The 22,397-nt window shown below is 42.0% G+C and overlaps 1 protein-coding gene across 5 annotated transcripts in view; it reads right to left on the bottom strand.

Moving 5' to 3' along the window:
* ITPRID2 (ITPR interacting domain containing 2) overlaps positions 1 to 22,397 on the bottom strand; it is a 42,489-nt gene that overhangs the window by 5,534 nt on the left and 14,558 nt on the right. For 3 of the 5 annotated variants that reach the window (XM_045293952.1, XM_045293955.1, XM_004701470.2), the window contains exons 9-16: positions 18,405 to 18,477; positions 13,677 to 13,765; positions 11,305 to 12,519; positions 9,178 to 9,255; positions 8,973 to 9,100; positions 8,416 to 8,566; positions 7,388 to 7,453; positions 6,047 to 6,502 (exon numbers count right to left, since the gene is read on the bottom strand). In XM_045293952.1, coding sequence (XP_045149887.1) covers positions 6,047 to 6,502; positions 7,388 to 7,453; positions 8,416 to 8,566; positions 8,973 to 9,100; positions 9,178 to 9,255; positions 11,305 to 12,519; positions 13,677 to 13,765; positions 18,405 to 18,477 — 2,256 coding nt within the window. The remainder of the gene's footprint in view (positions 1 to 6,046; positions 6,503 to 7,387; positions 7,454 to 8,415; positions 8,567 to 8,972; positions 9,101 to 9,177; positions 9,256 to 11,304; positions 12,520 to 13,676; positions 13,766 to 18,404; positions 18,478 to 22,397) is intronic. The other 2 variants (XM_045293967.1, XM_045293963.1) reach the window with 2 other exon arrangements.

Here is a 22,397-nt window from a genome sequence, read left to right as displayed (position 1 = left end):
CCCAAGCTGTCCCCCAAATATATGCCAGACGTAGCTGCTTGAGAATGACTATACACTTGGAGGTCATCAGGAGTGGATTGGGGGTCATTCTCCCTGAGAGCTATCAGCTGTCTAGACCAAGCAGACACCACTGTTTATCCCACAAGTAGGGCCCACTCGCTTCTGATAAGGATAGTAGTGTGTTTCCTTGTAGGAGACACCAGAGAGGTCAAACCCGCCCAAGGATGAACAAGATTAGACTGCCATCATGAATCTAGGGTCCGCCCATCTTGTCACATGTATAATCCTAGACCTTCCCATTCCTATAGGCACAACCCTAGCTCATCCCTTCCTGTGACGTGTGATTCTGTAATCATGTCCCCCTAAAGTGATATAATGCATGGTTAGCTATAAAGAAAAGAGGCTCTCCCCAATTCCCGGGGCCCTCGGTCCCCGAGGCTGCTTCTGCTCTCGTAGCCGGGGTCCCCTCACGAGGACCACCAAGTGGGGCGGAGGTGAGCAATGTTACCATGTAATGTATCTGACTGCATCATTGTAATTATCTCTCATGCTCTAGATGACTTTAATATAATATATATATCAACCGTACAATTGGGCTTACTGAACCCGTAGGTAGTAGTAGTGGTGGGGGCTGGCCCCCCACCCCCCCCACATTTAATTTAATACTACAACTCATTACCAGCAAAATAATATACAGGTATATTCTCTGTTTATATAATTAAAAGCAATTCATCTGAAGAAGTTATAGACGATTTTCACCAAGGACTCAATGTATCCTAAAACATAAAAACATCCCCTAAACAACAAACTCTAAAGACAGACACTTTCTTTAGTTGTTAGGTACGTTTGCCACCTGCTTGAAATGTTTGCTTCACATGAGAAAAAACAGCTCGTCTGGGGTTTGGAAAAGGCAAATGAGCGGAGAGGCTATTCCATCAAGCTTTTCTTCTCCAGGTGCCCCCAAACTACGCATGTCTATCCGTTCCGTTTTCCCTCTGATGATGTATCATTTCCAAGTAGCCCTCTGTGAAGGCCTTACATACGCACCTCCTGAAATACACTGATAACGCCTTCCCAAAGTCGCCCTCGAGACTCTCTCACCCAGCTTTAAAAGTCTCCATGTCCAGTTTCCTGTCAGCCTGATCTAGTTCCTAAAAATGATCCAAGTACATCCTGAACACATTTCCATTGAAGTCTTTCCAAAACTGGCGCTGTATTAATATGTCATGTAAAATCGGTACACAACACATAGTTACTTAAGAAAACAAAATGCTCCCTCGCTACCGACCATCTGTACTGGAACGTATTTCAATAAACATGACCTTTTCATTTTGCCTTCTACCGTTAATTCTCTATTAGCATCAAAACCTTCTGGTGTTCAGAGCACCTCAGATTCACATTTTACATGAATCTGTGTTGGACACCAGTATTTTGGAAACCAAGATCCCTCCCTTAGCCAGAGTGCAAATGTGTTGAATGAGAACACCTGCAAATCCACATTCACAAAAGGCAGCATTTCTAGTCCTTCTCGCAATGTAACGTGGTGACGTTTACTATAGTTCCTCCTTCTCAACATGAAAAAACCAAACCAACGAAAAAACATTTTTTACCAACTAAAAATGTGCCAAAATTTCTAACACACACTGTTTGAACAGGCCATAAACATGGTAGGGTTCTGATAGAAATAAATGTTCCATCAGAAAGCAGTTGAAAAAAAATCATTCAATGAATGCATAAGAACAGTATATAATTATTAAAAGAATTCAGTATTACCTAGAAGTGGAAAATAAACCTTCTTAGAGATGGGCAGACGGTACACAGAACAGAAGCAACATTGCCGCTGCGCCAACTCCACCTCGCAGCGTGGCCTCTGTGTCAGAGTAGGACTGCCCCTGTGGGTATTAGAGACTAGAAATCTTCACAGGAGTAGGAAGCCTTACCTTTCTCCTATGGAGTGGCCAGTGGTTTTGAACTGCTGACCTTACAATTAGTTCCCCAACACATAACCCACTGTACCACGAGGGTCACACAAAAGATGATGAGGGCAGAAAGTGTCACAGAGGAGCATAGATCATGAGCTAGAGCAGGGAGGAACCAAGTGATAAAATATGAGGGGGTATCCCCCAAAACTGGAATTTTTTCTTTCAAAGCTATGTATTTGACATTTTTTACAAAACAACCTTGTCAGCTTCAAAGTACTCTATATTATACATTATACATTTATCTAATCTGTGATTGCTTTCTTGGAAAACATTTTTCAAACTCATCTGTTTGGATGGCTGACAGCACCTCCCTCATTTTTTCTTCACCAAATCGCTGCCCTTTCACATCCCTCTTCACTTGCAGAAACAAAAAGAAGACGCATGGAGCGAGGTCATGTGAGGAAGGCCAAGAGAGGCATGATTTTTTTTGCCAAAAAACCGGCGCACTGTGATGGCTGTGTGAGCAGGTTCATTGTCATGGTGGCAAAACCAGTCTCCCATCTGCCACAAATCGGGACTGCTCACAGGGACTCTGCCCCCTGGGGTTTCTAAGGCTGTAATCTTTACAGGAGTAGGTTACCATGTGCTTCCCACCCTACCCCCAGAGCAGCTGGTGGGTTCAACCTTATGACTTTTCAGTTGGCAGGTGACCACTTACCACTGTGCCACCAGGACTTCTTCCAAGAAAACCACTAAGACAGATGGCAATATGGCCTTGACCCACATAACTTCCCCCAAAGTGGTCTAAGCTGAAGTCAGGCTACTTGAGGTTAAGAAAAACCACCGCAAACCAGCTTTCACTGAGCTGCCTGTGGCTTCTAGCGACCCCTATGCAGAACAGAACCACAGTCCAGAGGATTTTTAATGGTTGTGACCTTTCCAAAACAGACCTTTCTTCTGAGACAGAAGAACCAGAGTTGGGTTGAACGACCAACCTTAGTTAGGAATCGAGCACTTACCTGTTTAAGCCAACCAAGAACTCTGAGATTAAGCAGAGAACTCCCCCATTTGCTCCAAAGAAGAAAGCAGTCTGCTCATGTGAAGACTGGCAGTTTTGGAGACAGTTCTACTATGTCCTATAAGATTGCCGCGTTGGAGTAAACTTGATGGCACTGGGTTTGATGTCAGACATTGTATTAGGACACAACTAAAAGAAGTTACAGGAACACCAACAAATCATGCATGTACCAAAACACATGTTTAAAGCGTGTTATATGTACTGCAATAATGATCAAACAAGAAGCATTCTCAGGAACCCTGGTGGTACTGTGAGTGAAGCTTTAGGCCCTGTAAAGATCTACAGCCTCAAAACCCGAAGGGACAATTCTAGTCTGTCATACTTGCAATCAACTTGATGGTAGTGGATGGTGACTCCTAAGGAGTTCTGGCGGTGTAACGGTTAAACACTCAACTACCAACCCAAAGACTGGCCCTATGAACCCACCAGGGCTCTTTGGGAGAAGGGCCAGTGATTCCTTAAGATGATTCCCAAGAAAACCCCGTGGGGCAGAGTCCTGCCTTGTCAGGTGAGGCCCCATGTGCTGGAATTGATTTGGTACACTCAACAATAAAAGTAACTGTAAACAGGTGCGGGCTACTGATCACATACATGACAGTCCACCCAGACAAATTCTATGACAGTGTACTATACACATCTAAGCAAAACAGGACTATCTTTAATCTGATGAAAGTTTAATCACTGAATTAAATATGTGCATATAAACACTAGTTTCAATATTACCCCTTTCTACTCTCCTACAAAAGAATTCCTCCTAATTAACACATTAAAAACAAGGAAAGCACTCTGTTTGAAACCTCCCCAAACAAAAGGAATGAAGCAAGAGCCTTAGGGACAGCATTGTGCGCTTGCATCCAAGAAGGGCAGCACGAACCCTTCCTTCCCTGAAGTGTCTGCCAAACAGGCTTAATCCTCACCTGCAAAACTCTCCAATCCAAGATCAAAACCTTGCCTGACTGAATAAGTGCTTTGTTAGTGAGGTCAGGAGCCTGGAGTTTACTAGGAAGAGAGAATCTAATTTCTTTACAGCTGTTATGCCAAGGTTTAATTTTTTAAAAGAAAGGAATTCAGTACCTTGTGTCCTTGAGTAACGCGATTACAGTAACGCGAAGGGAATGGAATCAAGACTAATCTGAATTTCAAATATTTTGTAAACAAAAGTTTAACAGAAAAGCACAGTAACTGAGAAAATGATAGTAATACAAAAATTTTTAACTGGCTTTAGTCTAATGTCCATCGGTATGTGCTTGTATCTTGCTTCAGTCTAGTCTGTTCTTTTAAATACATCAAATTGCTTTTTAAATCATGTTACTGATTGATCATACAGTCTACAACAAGAAGAGCTGTATATTTACCACCACAGTCAACTTCTGAACATTTTCTTCTCTTGCTCATTCTTGTTGGTGCCCCAGACCCTGCCCTGCCATGCCTAGCAAGTATTCATCCAGTTATTGTCGCTACAGATTTACCTATCCTAGATTTCATAACCAGAAAAATCATATAAAACACAAACAAGAACACCCAACAATGACCAAACAAAATAGAGAAAAATCGCACAATCACAAAGAAAGTAGAAATTATTAACACTGACACAATTTAAAAATGAGTCTAAAGGGAGATGAAATGATAAGGTATTACATTCTCACCTAACCGTATCTGCCAGAATCGACTTGCCGATGCTGTCTGACAGCGAGGCTGTTCCATTGACATCAGTTTTAGACCTCACTCCCTCCCAACTACACCAAATTCGGAACAAGGGAGTGTCTAGCTAATAAATGAGTAACAGGTTCTGAAAAACTTCTCAAATACTTTCCTTACATATTAGCTTAAATGTCTGAAAATTACAACATCTTTCACAGTTTATGGGAGGCTCCCATGAGCATGCAGTTTTCTAGGTCCAAAACAATGTAATAAGCTAAATTTTAAGCAACTACAGCTAACTTACAAAAATATTTACCATTATAGAACCAATACATTTACAGAAGACCTCAAACTTTTAAAAATTATTAATATTAAACAGAGTCGAACTGACCAGAGGGTTTCCATGACTGTCAATCTTTACAAAAGCAAACTCTCTCTCACGGAGCAGCTACTGGGTTCAAAGTATCCTTTCGGTTAGCAGTCACACTCTTTAATAGTGGCAACACCAGGGCTCAGGAGGGATATAGACAGTAGAGACTGGCTAGTTTATAGAGGCTCCCCCTTTTCAATGAGGGATGGGATATCATTCCTGCTAATTATCTGACTCTAGTTCTTATATTCATTCTGTCAATTAATCTTCAACTGTTGACTATTAACCTTGCTAATTATTTCGCAGCCCTGTTGAGGTTAGCACTGTTCTACTAACACAAAGTCCACCTTTCGAATCTACCCGTGGCTTCATGAGAGAAAGATGTGGCTGGCTGCTCCCGGAAGGTACACAGCCTCAGAAAGCTGACAGCGCAGTTCTGCTCTGCCCCATGGACACACTCTGGTTAGGATCAACTGGATGGTGGTGCTTTGACGGGCTGGTTGGTAACCCAGCAGTACAGTTCTTACGCTTGGAATAAACTCATCTTTCCATTCTATTTTTTTTTCCTTTGAGCATCTTATAATTTCCACAATTCTCTACCCACCAATGAAATCAAATTCTTTAAACTTAGTTATATTTTAACACACCACCACCACCACCACATTACAACTCTATTTTCTCATGTCAACCACTAAATCACAGATTTTAAACCTGGCACGATTCAATTCATATCACAAATGTGGCATCCAAGGTCCAAACAGTTCACATATTTATCAATACCAAGCCCTACAAACACACTTTTCAATATGAGTATAAAGAGTTTCAATTACTTTATACAACGGTGATAAAATTTTTAGAAATGCATCCCCACGATGAATATGCCTAATAACCACCAAGGGGATCAATGAGGCAATGTTAAAATCTCTTGACAATTCGTATAGTGAATACAAAAAACCCAACGCATCATCGATACCTGTTCAGATGAAAACTCCCTTCAGACAGACAGATCTCCACACCAAGCACAGGCGCACTCACCTCCCGGATGACTTGCTGCAGCTCGTCTTGCTCCGCATCTTTATGTATTCCTTCAGCAGCTGGCAGTGATCCTGGCCCTTCTTCCACTTCAGGGTTAGGCCCACCGGCTGCTGAGTCTTCTTCAGCTGCTCCAGCCTCGGCAGACCTCTCCAGCTCCGGGGGGGTCTGCACGGAAGCTGCTCTGGATGGAGCTGTTGGGGTGAGGGCTACTGAAGCCCGGAACACTTTCTTGCCTGGCACCACGTGGGGTTTGGGTTGACCCACTGAGTCACCAGAAGGTACTCCAGTTCTTCTGTTAGCATGGGCGGGACCAGAACACACAGAAGATGATTCTGAAGTTTCTTGGGAGAAAACTGATTCTGAGCTCTCTCCAGGGGGAATCCCAAACCCCATTTCTCCAAGTGCGAAGCCCAATTCAGACTTCAGGTATGACTGTTCCCGCATCAGCTCGGTTACCTAAAGATCAGAAAAATTATTTTTCTCCCTTCATATTATGGTTGGTAATTGCAAAAGAAGATTAAAATACATGGCCCCGAATCAAGTAGCTTCTTAAGGAATCATTCGAATTCATTAATTAAATGCCATTTGATTTCATTTGCAAAAACACCCAGTATAATTTAAACTTACAGTGCCCTCCACCACCAATATATGCAACTACAATAAACAGGGCCATTGATGTTGGGTCCGTACCCACTCGTGGGGAGGGCTCTATGGAACAAGTACAACTACCCCGAGGGCCCCCAGGCTGAGATGCCTGGGCTCTCCTCCACAGAGTGACTACCCGGCTGGAACCCCCAAATTGGGGTCAGCAGCGACCACAGTGCCCCCGAGTACCTAGACTGCCATCATTAGTCCCAATGGCACTTGTTTTCACACAGGTCCAAATTACTTGTCAAGAAGTTGGTTTTCCATTGGGACCCAAAATCACTACTTGCAGTGCTTTTGTCCCCAAATGAATTTCATATGCTTAAACTATAATAAGTAAAAATCCCACCATTGTTCCCAAAGCAGTCATGTTACAGATTCAACTATCCCTAAAGGACTTGTGCAGGCTCAGACTGTGAATGAGTATTTTCCCCTGGAGTAGAAATGGAAAACGTTTTATGGTTCCTTAATTATCTCCGTTAGGCCGTCAAGATAAATCACCACTACGAGTAGGCTGGGTTTGTAGTGGCAAAGAAATTTCACAGAAGTGCCAAACTCACTTCAAATCAATTAACTTATCAAAATATGTCAAAATTGTATGTCAAAAAGGTACATTACATCTAACTAGGAAAACGATGTGTTGGTGAAGTGTTGGATCATTCCCTTCCCCAGTGACTTAAAAGGAAAGAGTCTTACTGGTTCCATTACATTCAATGGAGAAGGGCATGACAAGTTATCAGCGCTTCTACTGCCATACATCCCCTGAAAAAGTAAGAACAATATATACATTTTGTCCCCAAATTTCAAGTGTTTTCTAATCAAATTAATGTCCTAAAAATAGAATAGCATTATGTCACGTGGTTATACTCAGTACTAATGGAATCCTGTAAAATTGGTCCTATGACTAAGAAGCTGTTACTAAAAATGTGTAAGCTTTCTGTTTCACTGACATCACCAACACATTTCTCAGAAATGGTAGGTGGAAACCTTGCTATGGAAACACACCTCATAAATGACTCAGCATATTCTAACTCTACTACAATTCCAACACACACTTTTATTTGATTCAATTTACACTGTGTATGTGTACACATTTATTCCTCCAGTTATTTTTTAGCAAAATCGAATGTGATATTCAATTAACGGTGAAAAGTTCACTATTTCAGCACCTCAAGACAACATATTCTACTAGTTCAAAGGTATTAACAAAAATGTAACTTGAAACCAAATGCCATGGAAAGGAATATTAGTGTCTTTTTATTGTTGTACATGCCTTTACGGGGTTTTGACTTAAAGATCCAGTTTACTTCCTCAAAAAGAAAAAAACATCAAGAATGTGAAATAAACCCAAATGAAGGAACATTTGAGAAAAGTGCAAAGCAAGCTAGTAAATAAAAAAAAAAAGACTGCGCGAAGTCTCCATTCCGCCCTTTGTAGTTACATGCCAAGGTGAAGATCTACATTAGTCATGCCCTTACTATCACTTTTCCTGAAAAGTCCTAGACTTTCCCATTTCCTATTATTAAAAGTTTCCAATATACTTCTAAATATTTAAGAAAATGAGAACGTTGAAAACTTGCCTATTCCACTGATCGGTGAGAAAGTTCCTTTAATCTTTTGCTTCCCTTTCCTCCTCTCAGAGTACAGGTTTGTAAATGAAAGCACTGTTTCTCACCCACAGGGAATGTGCTAAAGAAATCCCAGCTGGCTGTCAAAGTACCTACCACCAGCGCTGAGGACCGGAAGGGAGAGGGCACCCGCATGCTCCGCAGCTGCTCCTCCAGACCCAGCAGGCGCTCCTCCAGCTGCAGCTCCAGGTCCTGAAGCTCCATTCGGACCGAGTTCCTTAAACTCTGCAGCTGGTCCACTTCATATCTACGAAGAGAGAGATGGGCACAGGCTCAAAAGAAGTCATTAGGATTCCTATGTGTAACTCTCTTATCAAGTAATAAAGGCTACGTGAGGGTACTGAACTTCCAAGTTCAGTACGCTAGCACAACAGCATTTGCTGTTAAGTTAATTGCCAGCATAATTGCTCTTTCTTCTCATCCTCCCTCACCAAGACCCCCGACAGTAACTCACGGCCACCAGCTTCCTCACGTGAAGGCAGCAGACAAGTTTACATGGCGGAAACTATGCTAGAGGTTATTTCACTGGGTCACAAACAGACTCAGGATACACAGCAGAAGAAATAAAACTTCACTGGAAGAATAAGGCTGATGATGCTTTTCAGACTGAAAGACATCTTTAGTTACACTACTATGACAAAATGCATGCTTACCTTTCCTCGTCGGTCATATGATGGTAAACCAGGGTTTGCTGACGCAGCATTGCCAATTCCAAATCCATCATTTGTGTCCTAAACAAATTCAGGCTCCGCCTCATTACTTGGAGCTCCTGGAAGGTATTCTAAAATGCAATATAACGAATGACCACGTCTGTCATGCAGACTGTTTTGTAACACAAAGACTCAAGTGAGAACTTACTTCATAAAGAGGTAGAACAGATGATTTCTGGGTACTGTATGGAGAAGCAGCAAGGTCAGGCCCTCTTAGCATCGGGTACTTCAAAAAAGGGAAAATAAAATTAAAACCAAGGTTAAAGTGTCTACTCTCAAATTCTTTAACGTGTTAAGCAGGTAGTACTTTGAACCTAGGTATTTTCTTCCGACAGGCAAAAAAAAAAAAAAAAAAAATCTTCATATTGTGAGCAGGAACGAATGAAATCAGTTCCCAATGCTCCCGATCCCTTCTAAGTATTGCCCGTATAAAGGTAAATGAAAGGAGAAAGGGGCGGAGGAAAGACTATGGTCCGTGTCTTTATCTAAGAGGCCTTCCTTTTTGTCTACAGAAGGTCAACCAAGCTCACTGCCATCGCGTCCATGCTGACCATAGCGACCCCCTGCTCATGGGAGTAGGAAACCCAGTCTTCCTCCCGAGGAGCTGCTGGTGGTCTCGAATTGCCAACCATACCGATAGCAGCCCAATACATAAGCACTACACCAACAGGATAGGAAAACAACAACCAAAAACAGACAACGGCAAGCATCACTCGGAAATGACAGTCATCTGGGGCAAAGAGCAAGCAGTCTTCGTGGTCATTCCTAGATTGTTCACTAGGTGCCATTCCTTTACACAGTGAAACCCCAGACAATCATTCCTCGACTTAAGAGGAACTCGCAAAGCCAGAGAACAGAGAAAGGGAAACACATGTACAAAATAATAGGAGGAAGAATGCTAAAAAGGAAAAGAGCAAACAAAAATCTCAGTCAGGTGAGTCAGGGAAGTCTTCCCAACAGTGGTGCCACCAGAGCTGTCTTATGAGTAAACAGGATTTGGTCTGGCATAGAAAGGCATGGCTGGAGCATTCTGGCAAAGAAAGTAAAACATATATATATATATCATATCCCTAAGACAATGCTGTTTAGAGACCAGCCTGCAGCCCAATATGGCTGAAGCACATTGAATGAATCAGACTAGAGCCTCTGTCTGTTGCCCTGTGTGTGTGGGGGGGGGGGCGGCTGTGGCGGTGGTGATCAGTTGCGATGTTGATGGCACATCCCACACGAGAACCACGGCTACGACAGAACCAGCTGGCCTAGAAACCAGAAAGGTACCCTGGGAAGGGGACAGCTTACAGCTAGGCCCTCCCATCTTCACATTAATCATAGCTGAAAGGTGAAACATTTCGCCCTGAAAGAACTGTATGTTCCAAAGAGGACAGCGAGAGACTCTCATTCTGGTTAGAGAGCAGGCCATTAGGAAACTGGTCCTAAGACTAAAAGCAAGTATTTCAAGAAGGCCTATTTTGTTATAAGTTGGGAAGTTAGATTTAATATTTGCTTTCAAAGTGGCTTTCTCATCTGCCATTTTGTCATCACAAGAGACCCACTGGCACATGCTGGGCTGCCCGACAGCTCGCTGAACACGCTCACCAATCCACTGCATGCTTGCCATCATCTTCACGTCCTGTTTCCTCAATACTAGTTAGATCCCCAGAAAGAAAATCTGCATGAAAGCCAAGTATGCTGAAAACATAGTAATTTTCAAAGCTTATTGAAACAGTGATTCCAGGTCTACTAACGAATCTGAGCAGGGTGACTTTAAAAGTGATATTCACATGCACACTTTACCTGATTTTCTTCTGTTCTGGGACAGTCCCAGTCCATGAACCAGTGAAACTGGACAAACTTCCATAGAGTCAGGAGGTGAAGGGGAAAGCTTAGAGAAGTGCCAGCAGAACCAGGAGAGAGTGCTGCCCCAGAAGCCAGCGGGGAGGGCACTTAGAAAAGAGAGAAGTAGTCAGCACAGGTGGGGGGAAGTACCCTCAGAGGAAAGATCTGTTAATAATAGAGAAAACTTGACAATGTCTCTCGACTAAAAGGCAGATAATGGAGGAGAAACCGAAAAAAAGAGACTATTTAATGAGCAAAACCTCTCATGGAGGAAGGCAGGGGAAATAGGAGCAAGGAGATTAGTTACAGCTTTTACCTTGAAATACGAGGGAACTGTACAGGAGAAGGGTCAGTCTGGACAAGTTTAGGTATATAAGAAAATGAAGTTCATGCCTGATGGGTCTTAGCTTCCCAGTGAATAGGGGAGTTTTTTCCATACCTGTGAAAGATTCTGCAGCGAGTTTCTAATATCATGCAATACTCTCCGCAGCTGCATCTCAATGGTGGAAGGAGGGTTTGCAGTGCATGTCCGGTAAGGGGAGGCAGCATGTCTATGTGAGTAAAGACACCCAAAAGGAGACGAGAAGGCACTACAGGTGGTGCCGGATATGTTGGGGACACTGTGAGTGCTCAGGGTTCTCATGTGCTCACACAGGGGCCTCTCCTGCCATTCAGAGGGGACAGAGTGAAGGGAGCAGGTGGACTGCGATCTGGGTGCTGACGCACAGTAGGCGCAGGTGGGAGTCCTCCGGTGAGGACATTCCTCCAAGTGGTTCACCTCCTTCTCTGAGACCACTTCCTTCTTCCCAGATGCGGATGGAGAGATGAAAATGGTGGATTTGACGAGAGAGTGGCCGTCAGGCTCGGGCACCTCTCTTTCCATGTCCTGCTCCTCTTCAGGTGTGTACTTGTAGGTGAAGGAAGGTGGGCTGCATCTAGTCTCCTTCCCCGGAGACAAGCGAACGTTGACAGCAGACACGACCCTTACTGGGCTCAGTAATGTGGTTGGTAAGGACTGAGACCTTCGTAGGGGATAGCCAGCTTTTGCAAATAAGTACCTCTGTCTCAGCAGATCTTTCGATTTTATCAGGCTGCGCCCTACTCTTTGACCAGAGAGACCGAAGGCCTTCATCTGAGCTCTTTGCAAAGCTACATTAACTCTGTCCACAGAGGAGGGAGTTGGCACAAGCATATCTTCAGCGCCCTCATCGTGACATCTCGCTTCAATGGAAGCCAATGACTTCAGAATGTGGTGTGTGGTATACTGGGCATATTCACATTCACTGCTTCTATCCACGTCGCTTTCGGCACTCTCGTCCCTGGGTAGCTCAGTTCTCTGAGCTTGAGGCGACTCTTGGGTGCCAGGGGTTTCAGTCATGCCCTCTTCCTGGCAACAAGTGGACTGTTCATGGCCTTCAGGCTCAACGGACTCACACGTGGGGAAACGCTGCCTCTCTGGCCTTTTTCTGTCAGCGCTTGCTGCCGTCTTCTCTTTCCCTCTCTGAAGAGGGACCAGAGACTCCTCCTCAGACTCATTGAAATAAGGCTGGTCTTTTGCTGTTGGTGTGATAAGCTCTTCACCAAAGGAGGTGACTGTCGCCTCGCTGTCACAACTGTCAGCACTGCTCCCCATGGCTTGCAAGGGCTCCTGAACCTGCGAGAAGAAAACAGCGGAAGGGTGAAGAACACACGACCAGCATTCACACACTCACGGGAGGCTACTCTGCATGTACTGCTATGGCCGCCCTTCGGGGAATGGCCCCGGTCATGTTCCAAGCTGCCTGACCCATATAGATCGGCACGCAATGTTAGCTACTAAATAAGTACCATATATACTCGTGTGTAAGCGAACGTTTTTCAGCACAATTTTAATGCAGTTTTTGTGGCAAAATTAGGTGCCTTGGCTGATATTCGGGTTGGCTTATACTTTAGATGCAGCACTAAGACACAGTGATGATAAAACAAATTTTTAAAAAGAGAACGAGTTAATGTGCAAAATATATTCGATGGTGTTTTGAAAATAGAGGTTGCTTTCTGCGTTTTCTCGTAAAGAGTATTCATTCCATGTGGGCGCTATTTCCTTTAGACCATCTTTCCCACACCCATCTGCTGCTCTCTGAACAACGGGCACTGCCTCACAGAATGGAAGCAAGCTGGCAACAGTTCTGAAAGTTCTTCACCAGCACCACACTTCCCCAGGCCGCTCTCCACTGTCCCCTTCGTCTTTACTCTGAAGGAGACCTAGAACTGTGAGCAGCCCTTCTTTTCCAAGCGCATTCTCCCAGCCTGCACGTCTGACCTCTTCAAGGCCAGGGGATTTCTCTACAGTTTGGTTGCAGACTTTTCTGGATCACACTCTTCTTCTCTTGGAGCCTTTTCACTTAGCTGAACTGCCCCCTCAAGTCTTAAATGCGGCAAAAGAATATGCCACCCTGAAGCTACCCTGTTTCTCTAAAGTAGAGTTCCAATTCCTATCTTCCCTCTCCTGTTTCCTCTTAGTTCGTTCTCCAACTGACTGCAAGCAGTGCTGTGCCATCAACGTCCACGGGAGCCACTGATGGTATAAAAATGGAAGGGGAGCCTTTTCTTTTTCACACACATGTAAAAAATATTCTGTCAAACAGATAGCGAATTGATCAACGTAAAATCTGTAGTTAAATGCTTATGTAACATCTGCATCCTAGAAATAGTTTCCTTCTTCCTGTCATTTGAAAAATAAAGATTTCCGTGACCAGTCTTGAAATACACAGCTGTGGAAAAACACTACCTTAAAATGAAGACAATCACAGAGCCTCTGACAAAGAAGTTTACCTGCAGATGATTAAGAGAGAGGCAGTCTGTCGAATCTTCAGCAAAACCGCTGCTATCAGAATGCTGACTTGCAGTACGTAATAGATGATCTACCAAAAGAAATAAAAGCAGTTACACAAAACTGCTAGGTGAAACTTCAGTGAGGGCACTACTACTACAGACGGATGATCACCCACGGCATGAGCTTCATCTGGAAAAGTGTGCGCCACATATCCAATGTCATGGCATTACAGCAGAAGGGGCACAAATGCAAAGGAACGCTGACTCGGAGATCCAAGCCTAAGTTCTCGGAGTGCAGTTGCTAACAGTGCTGTAAGTTTAACGCATGTTGGCAAATCGAGCAGTGTGCCCTTTCTTAAAGGGGACGGCACAGGCAGCAGGGTTTGTTCTGTCGTACACAGGATCATGCTGAGTCATATCCGACACAACAGCCGGCCTAACAACAATTCTTAGAAGACAATTGGTTGGAATTTTAAAACAACAAAAAAAAATGGCTTTAATAAAAATAGAAGTCCCAAAGTACACAATTTCTTTTATGTAAAGAAAGATACTTAGTCTTTGTAAGTAATACTAGAAGTTTAAGTATACAGCATCCAAAAGTTATACTATTTTTCTAATTAGAAAATAAGAAGGCAATTAAGGCCAATATAGTCAAAAAACTGTTGCCAGCACACTTATATTTCTCTTATGTTTCAACTAATTCAAACATATTAGGGAACTTCAAAAAGTTCATGTAAAAATTCCATGATCATTTAAACCCATCTTCCCACAAAATTTTTGAAAGAATTCTTTCATAATAGTTAAAAATGTCAGCTCTAACAGAACATTGTTGATTAGGTAGAGATCATAAAATCAGCTTACTTCCTATGCCTCAATGCTCTAATTCCTGGTTATTACAACCTGTAAAATTAAAACAGTATATAAAAATCCACTAACACTTAAGTAAGGTGACCAGATTTAAAACGGGACACCAAATTGGGGGTGTGTGGGAGGGGATTATTGATTAAGAACTTGGTCTATATGAACCAAATAGACTGTTCCCTAGCTTGTTGTGCATTCTTTCAAAAAAATCGGGACTTTTTAAAGTGCCCCAAAGGGGGACGTCTGATCACCTTACACTTAAGCTAAGAAAGCCTGCTCACACCCACCCACATTGCCACTGTGGGAGAGGTCAGCACCACCACTACTGACTAAGGGAGACGCTTCATCGGATAGTACAGTTCTTCTGAACTGTCAAAGCGCAGGCTAAATAAAATATGCTTACTAAATCTGCATTCATTTAAAAACTTAATTACACAGCGAAGGAGACAAGTAACATCAAACCTAAAACCAATTAAAGTTTGTCTGAGTTTGAAAAAATCCAACTTTGCTTCAAGTTCAAATGGAAACAATATCAATGGGAAACTTTTCTTTTCCTCATTGCAAACTTAGAATAATTCTGTAATATAAACTCTACATCAAACACACTGCAAACGAACAGGACAGGCAGAACCGCCCCTGAGGGCTTTCTCCAGATGAGAGGATGGTGGTTTTGAATAATGACCTTGAGGTCATGCTTCCAACAGTGTAACCCACTAGGCCACCAGATCATAAGCTAATTCTGCAATACTTTGAAATTAACCCCCCAAAAATGCATAGTGCAGTATCAGGAATTATGAATCCAATTATGAAATAATTGTGAAACTGAGTTGTAATAAGCTATTACCATAGATACTAATTAGATATTACCTGAGAACATGACTAATCAGAACCTTTTCATTATATTTTGTATGTTTTTTCCTTCTGTCTATAATAGTATGTGAATAAGTGCTTTTTGAAGCAGTAACAGAGGGAAGCAGGGTTTGGATTGTTTAGAATGAAGACAGCCCATCTGACTGGTGACGGGCAGCTGCCAGGAAATCCTGAGAGTTGCTGCGTCTGCAGGAGCACCACTGCGCCTGCAGGAGCACCACGTAGGGCACGTTCCCCTGGCATTTGTTTCACACTGAATGGGAATTCACAGAGGAGTTGAGCAGAATGCTTAGAGTGCAGAGCAGGTGTAGGTAGTTAAAAGAACAAGAAGGCCTGCACCCACGGTTCCTGCTTTGCCTAATCACCATGCCAGTAGTATCTTCCTCCTGCAAACCGGGGATACTGAGCTTTCTATCTACCCTCGACGGACTACTGAAGGAACTAAGAAGACAGGCAAACTCTCTTGCAAACTATAAATCACAATCTAGGTCTTGAGTCAAACGTTTTTATTTCACCAAAAACATAATTTAAAAGTCCATTTCTCTACAGTAAAAGGTGAACTACAAAGGCGATTACACTTTCATCCTAACTGAAGATTAAAGACAGTATTTTCAATGAAGTACTGTGAAGTTAGAGGCAACATTAGAATGAGACAAAACAAAATCTGAAACCTTGTCTAGGAACACTGTCTCTCTGTCACAAAGAGCCAAACCAGAATACATGTCTGTAACATGCGAGCGTCAGGGAGCCGTTGAGAGAAGGGGCTGCCAGGATTAACGTGGGGGTAGCACAGTGAGGTAAATCAACCCCTACACGGGAGTGCTGTATAGCCGTGGCATCTGCCTGGCCCACGTCAGCTCGGTAGAAGTGCCGCATGTGGCTCTCCTCAGCATCCTCTCGGAACCCTGGCCTGCATCATGTGTCACCTGGCTCTGCGTATTGCCTCACGCACAAAGAAGCACCTCTGGGACCCATGTCCAAGGAAAAAACTGGGCTACAGACACATTGGGAACAGATGAACTCGGGCTACAGTTGACCACTTCTCAAAAGTCACACAGAATGTCGCTGATAGTACTCTGTCTTTTGGCGAGCTTTTGTAACAAATAAGACGCTGCTCATGTTCTCAACACAGCCTCACTGCTCAGCATACTCCCCACCACCCACAGCGCCTCAGGTCCATGAGCCTCCTCTCTGGTGTCCACAAGCGCCTAGAGATGGCGCCTAAGGCCAGCACCGCAGCTGGGAGGAAGACATTGAACAATGGCCTGAAACACACTCCTCTTCCTTCAGACTGGCTTGTATAGCTTCAAAGCCTAAGAAAATCTATGCTTTTCCCATTGACCACCTCTTCACCCATCTTCCACTCCCAGCACCAGCCTGCTGGCTTCATTATATCTCCTCTTTACCATGAAAGTACTTCATGTCTTCTTTAATAAGAAGACATCGGCTCCACATCCCCTCAAAAGTCAGCTTCACACATGGGTGCAAGTCACCAAATCTCTCCAGACCTAGACTTGAGATTCAAACTATTTCACTTCAAAAGTCCAGCTACTAAGGGACAAAGTAGTTTGATGCATGCACTATCAGTATTTTTGCCAAATTGGTGCAAATAATATAGAATTAGTGATTCTAATTCAGCAAGTACTATTGATTTAAGATACTCATATATCAAATTTACTAACTACCTTCCTAAATTACTATAATACTATACTGTATTATCTCCCCTCTCTCACACATGTACACACAAAACTACCGTGCTGTTAATTTATAACAATCTCAAAATGCCACCAGGAACAAGAGAGCCGGTATTGAAAGAGGAAAACCCAGATGTAAATACAAAATATAGTCTCCTCATTCAAAACTGATTGGGCTTTGTCTTAATAAGATCCTAAAGCTTTGAGTTATCAATCTGTCCTTTGACACGCAGTGAGCTGTTTTTTATTTTTTAAATACAATCCCTGTCTATCCACTCTAAGCATAGACTTTCCACTGGCTATGAACTTTACCATGTAACTTACATCTCTGAAGACCACAGAAATTTTCTTCCAGAAATCTTGATGAAACACAGGCATGGGGGATCAGGGACTTACTGAGGGAAGACAATGTAATAGGATAAGCCATCGCGTCTGACCCAAACTGTAGTGACCTGGGGGGAGAGCAGCTCCTTTCTCAGCAGATGGCAACAAAAGAAAAATTGTATGCAAATTGTCTCTTACTTCAGAGATCAGGAGAGAACAAACATATAATTTCCTATTTCAGGAACATACATATGAATTTTTGTTTAAAAAAAAAGAAACAAAAATAGGGTGGATCAGCATGTGGTTTTAAAAATAGCCAGCTCCACCTTCAGTGGTCATTTTAGCTTCTTTCCTTCCTCTCTCAATCTACAAAGTTTTGGGAATTTAAAGATCAGTCGATTCTTTTTTTTTTCCCTTGCTGCAAGTTAAAAGTAGAAGTAGATTCAAAAGGTTTTTGGTCAATAATTAATAATTCAGGAGAACAGGAGTAACTGCAACTCACTCACCTTTGGTCTCTATGGCTTGAATTTCATTTAGCCACGTTTAGCTATGGAAGAGAGATTGGTATTTTTGCCAGAAGCAGATTTAATGGCTTTTACCTAGAAGCCTTATTTGAATAATGAAAACCCAAAAATAGGTAATGCAGGGGTATTTTCAGTCCTGACAAGGTAAAAAGCAGCCTGAATTGTTGCCCTTTTTATCTTCCTCTGTTCTAGCCCCGAGGCACGGCTGAACAAAACTTCAAGAGTACATAGAATGGTGCAAAGAAGCCACAGCAGAGCAAGAAAACACTAGGTCACAGACACAACAGACTAGGAAATACAAAGCAAGATTCCATACAAAGCACGCTTGTGTTCCTACTCTTCTTCACTTACAAGGATTTCAAATATTGATTTAAAAAACACACAAACCCTTTTCCAAATCAACTAGCAACACCATGGGACTACTCTTGGGAATGAGTGGATAGTGTTCCACTTACCTCTTTTGGATTTGGTCAGACCTAGCTGGTAGGTGGCTGGAACAGGAGGAGCCTCTCCCTCTGTACTTTGAACCTAAAAGGAGATTTCGGTAGTTAAAATTAAAAGAATGTATGCCAAGGAAGAGCAAACTCATGATGGTGACTTATTAAACAAATCAGCCTGACTGAAACACCACCAAAGCATTTTATATTTAAATACAGCCTCTCCTCCCTTAGCAACACGGTTAGGTTACCCAGGTTGTTATAGAAAATCAATATTATGTGAAAACCGAGGTTAAGCACATGGGATCACAAAAATGGAAGATGACTACATCATCACATAACTACCAAATCACATCATTACTTATGTGCCAAATCTCTGAGAATCACACTCCTGCCAAGGTGGCACATAGCTTCAATCGCTACAGCCAGAGCTACATTCACCGAGCACCTTGGCATTCCTTACTGCCAGATGCATGTCCTCGCTACACAGAGCAGCCAGCATGTTTGACATTATTGTAAACACAAAAGGTCAGATGGTAAAAGAGCTGATCACTGAGGAGCAAAGTAAACACAAGAGATCATAAAGGGGCTTCAAGCAGTTCATAGAAAAACGGAGTTAAAGATACTGGGTTTTTCCCCCCACAAATTTTCTGAAGCCCTCTCAGACTTCAAAACTGTTAGAATGTGCCACAAGACAGTCTTCTGATTTTCTGGTTAACAACAGCACTGAATGCATAAAATACTTCATTTTAAAAAATTACTATTGGAAGAAAAATAGGTCTATAACAAAATCCTTCTTTTAACTTAGACCCCAAAAAGTGGTCTATTTGTTCTGTAACATTTTTTTCAATATGCATGACTACATATTTAGAATTTCAAATTCTTCACCTCTACCCACCAAATCCTCAGTTTGGTCTAAGATCGCTAACACTGTAAGAGATTAAACATTGGGCAATTAAATATATTCCCATCACTTTACCTGATAAAAGATTAATATTCAAAATAGTAAATCCTAGTAATAGAGACTAATGGGTGCATGATGGTATAATGGTTAAGTACTTAGCAGCTAGCCAAGAGGAAGGTGTCAAATCCACCAGCTACCCTGCCAGAGAAGGATGTGCAGTCTGCTTCTGTAAAGATGATAGCCGGGGAACCTTTGGGGCAAGGCCGCTTTGTCCTCGGGGGTAGTGAGGAGTTGGAATCTGCATGCTAGCCACACAGTTTGGGTTTTTATGGTTGGTGGGGGGCGGGGGTGGGGACTAACAGACAAATTATGACTCTATTTAAGTATAAGGAATACTATTTGTGAGTAATAGATATGACAAAATAATGATTTGTAAATTATCAAGGGTTCATGAGGAGAGGGGTGGGGGGAGGGGGGATGAGGAGCTGATGCCAGGGACTTGAGTGGAGAGCAGGTGTTTTGAGAATGATGAGGGCAATGAATGTACAAATGTGCTTTACACAATTGATGTATGTATGGATTGTGATAAGCGTTGTATGAGCTCCTAATAAAATTATTTTTTTTAAAAAGAAGGAATGATATTAAAAGAGTTCCAAAGGTTAAATATATTATTACCCAATTTAAAAATTACTATGGTTTGTGGTATTTTTGTTCCAGTTTGATGAACCCAAATTTATAAATCTTTGAAAACCCAAACACACTTAAATCATCACCCTCTATATCAAATAGGATGAATTCTACTATTATTATTTTAAAATTATGTTATTCAAAGCAGCAGACAAGTTCAACAGGAAAACCATTGTTTTGTGTACAAGGGAACAAAATGCATTTTCTTTTTATATTCAACAAAAGGTCTATTATTAGTCTCTATCCAGGCTTAATTCACTTCAGAGTTATCTGTAAAGGCAACATCAACCATAGTAAAAGAGTCTAACAGAAACCCAATTGCCTCTTTCATTATGTGCTAGAAATCTCGGTTTAGGCAAAGCATAGTATTTTTAAAAGATGTAGAATTGCCACATTTTCTGACTCTTCAGACTTATAAAATTAGTCATAAAAAAGCTAAACTTTAGTGAAAATATACCCTTAATATACTATCCTTTAAGATGAGGATCCTATTGAGAGAGAGTTGGGGGGAGGATGTCTACACTGTCTTCACCACAAAGGCTACAATTGAAGGGGGAGGAGCTAAAAGGATCGCATCTTACTAATAAAAGTAAAAATTACTCGTCTCTCTCTCTAGATGAAATCACAGGGTCACTTGTTGTATAGGCACAGGTGTTGCTAATGATCATGGTTGGATTTCTTTGTGTATGTTTTTTTGTTTTGATCACAGTTGTACAAAGAAAGCAGTCAGACTTCAGATGGCACAAACCTCAAAGAAAGATGAATCAAATATAGAAGCTTGGTTTATACAACAGATGTTCTCTTCAATAGGTGCAAACCTAAGACATTTTCCATGAGCTGTCTTTCGTTAATTGAACAATAGCCAATTATTGATAATAGAAATGAGAAATGGTTAACACAGTTCACTGTACTACTCTAATATTAGGGTACCCTTAAAATTTTTCATAATAAAAGTGAGGGGAACCCACTAAAACAAAATCATGTCCTAACACTTAGTCTCAGTATTTTGGTATGACAGGCTCACAGGAAGAGCTTTAAAGTTTGGGTTCCTTCATTTTAAATGTTTACACAACACATAGAATATATCTTTCACATACAATATCGTGCTAACACAACAGGTATCTACTCTGTTTGTTAATAATCTGTGACATTTATTGTGACCACGACCCATTATTGTGTTCTATAGAAAAGTTAATTATGTGCATGTGTTAGTGGGCCCTTACAAAGTTCAAAAACACCTTGTATAGAAGAGTCTATAAATCTGAACTAGAGCTTTGGAAATTACAATTCAGTTTAATGTCATCTCAAAAGTGTTCAATGAAAAATATTTTTCTAAAGTAGTAATGTGAGGCTGTTTGTCAGAAGGCTTGAGTGCTTGTCCAAAGTTTGACTCTAACAGCCAAACTGACCTGTAACAAATTACACGATTTCATCAAAAGTAGCAATATTTTATAAAGATGTGAATTCTAGTCTTTTCATGCCATTTACTAGCTATATGTCTGGATGACCATCTCAGTTTTCTCTGAAAACAAAATATTAAAATGACTACCTCCTAGGTCTTTCCAATGATCCTATTAATTCATAAGGGTAAAACAAAAACAAAAAAACACACAGCCATCAACTCAATTTTGACTAATAGCAACCCGCTAGGACAGACCTGCTCCATAGGGTTTCCATGGCTATCAATCTGTCCGGATAAGTGGGTCCTACCAACCTCTCCATTTGTAGCCCAGAGCTTACCCCACCCCCGTGCCACCAAAGGTCCCTTATAAATGAAAGTACTCTGTTTATTTCTAGTACAGGCACCAATGCTGCCAGAAGAACGAGCAAAGACATCTTGCTATGTGTTAAGAGTTGCATGAGCCCCTAATAATATGATTAAAAAATAAAATAAAATAAAAATTAAAGAAGCTGGGCTAAGTCAGATTTGAGAGACGAAAACTGTGAATTGAGGCACTAGGACTTTTTTGAAAGACACAGTGGAAATGAACTAGAAAATGATAAATTTGGGAGAATTTGAAGTCGAATGTTTTTTCACTATGGCATGGCTTTAAATAAAATCATCTTCATGCAAAAAACAACAACAAAAAAAGAACTACACCCAGAAGGCTTCAGCTAGGGTGAGGAGGCTTTGTCTAATGTACTTTGGGCATGCTATCAGGAAAGACACGTCCCCGGGAAAGGATATCATGCTTGGCACAGTGAAAAAGAGGAAGAACTCAAGGATAGGGGTTGGCACAGTGGCTGCAGCAATGGGCTCAAACGTAACAACTGTGAAAATGGACAGTGTTTGGCTCTGTTGTACAGAACTAACCTGACGGCGCGTAGAACAGGGCTGTAGATCAAGAGAGCCCCTCCCGTAACTGTGTACACCGCCTAAGGTATCCTGACCCCACCTCCTCCTCAGTGAGGGTCTGATA

Source organism: Echinops telfairi, unplaced genomic scaffold (assembly GCF_000313985.2).
Source record: "Echinops telfairi isolate 266 unplaced genomic scaffold, ASM31398v2 ScPeMD7_3;HRSCAF=10, whole genome shotgun sequence".
Lineage (NCBI taxonomy): Eukaryota > Metazoa > Chordata > Mammalia > Afrosoricida > Tenrecidae > Echinops > Echinops telfairi.
The sequence above is the reverse complement of the archived record's forward strand: the minus strand, read 5'-3'. Positions and strand labels throughout refer to the sequence as shown.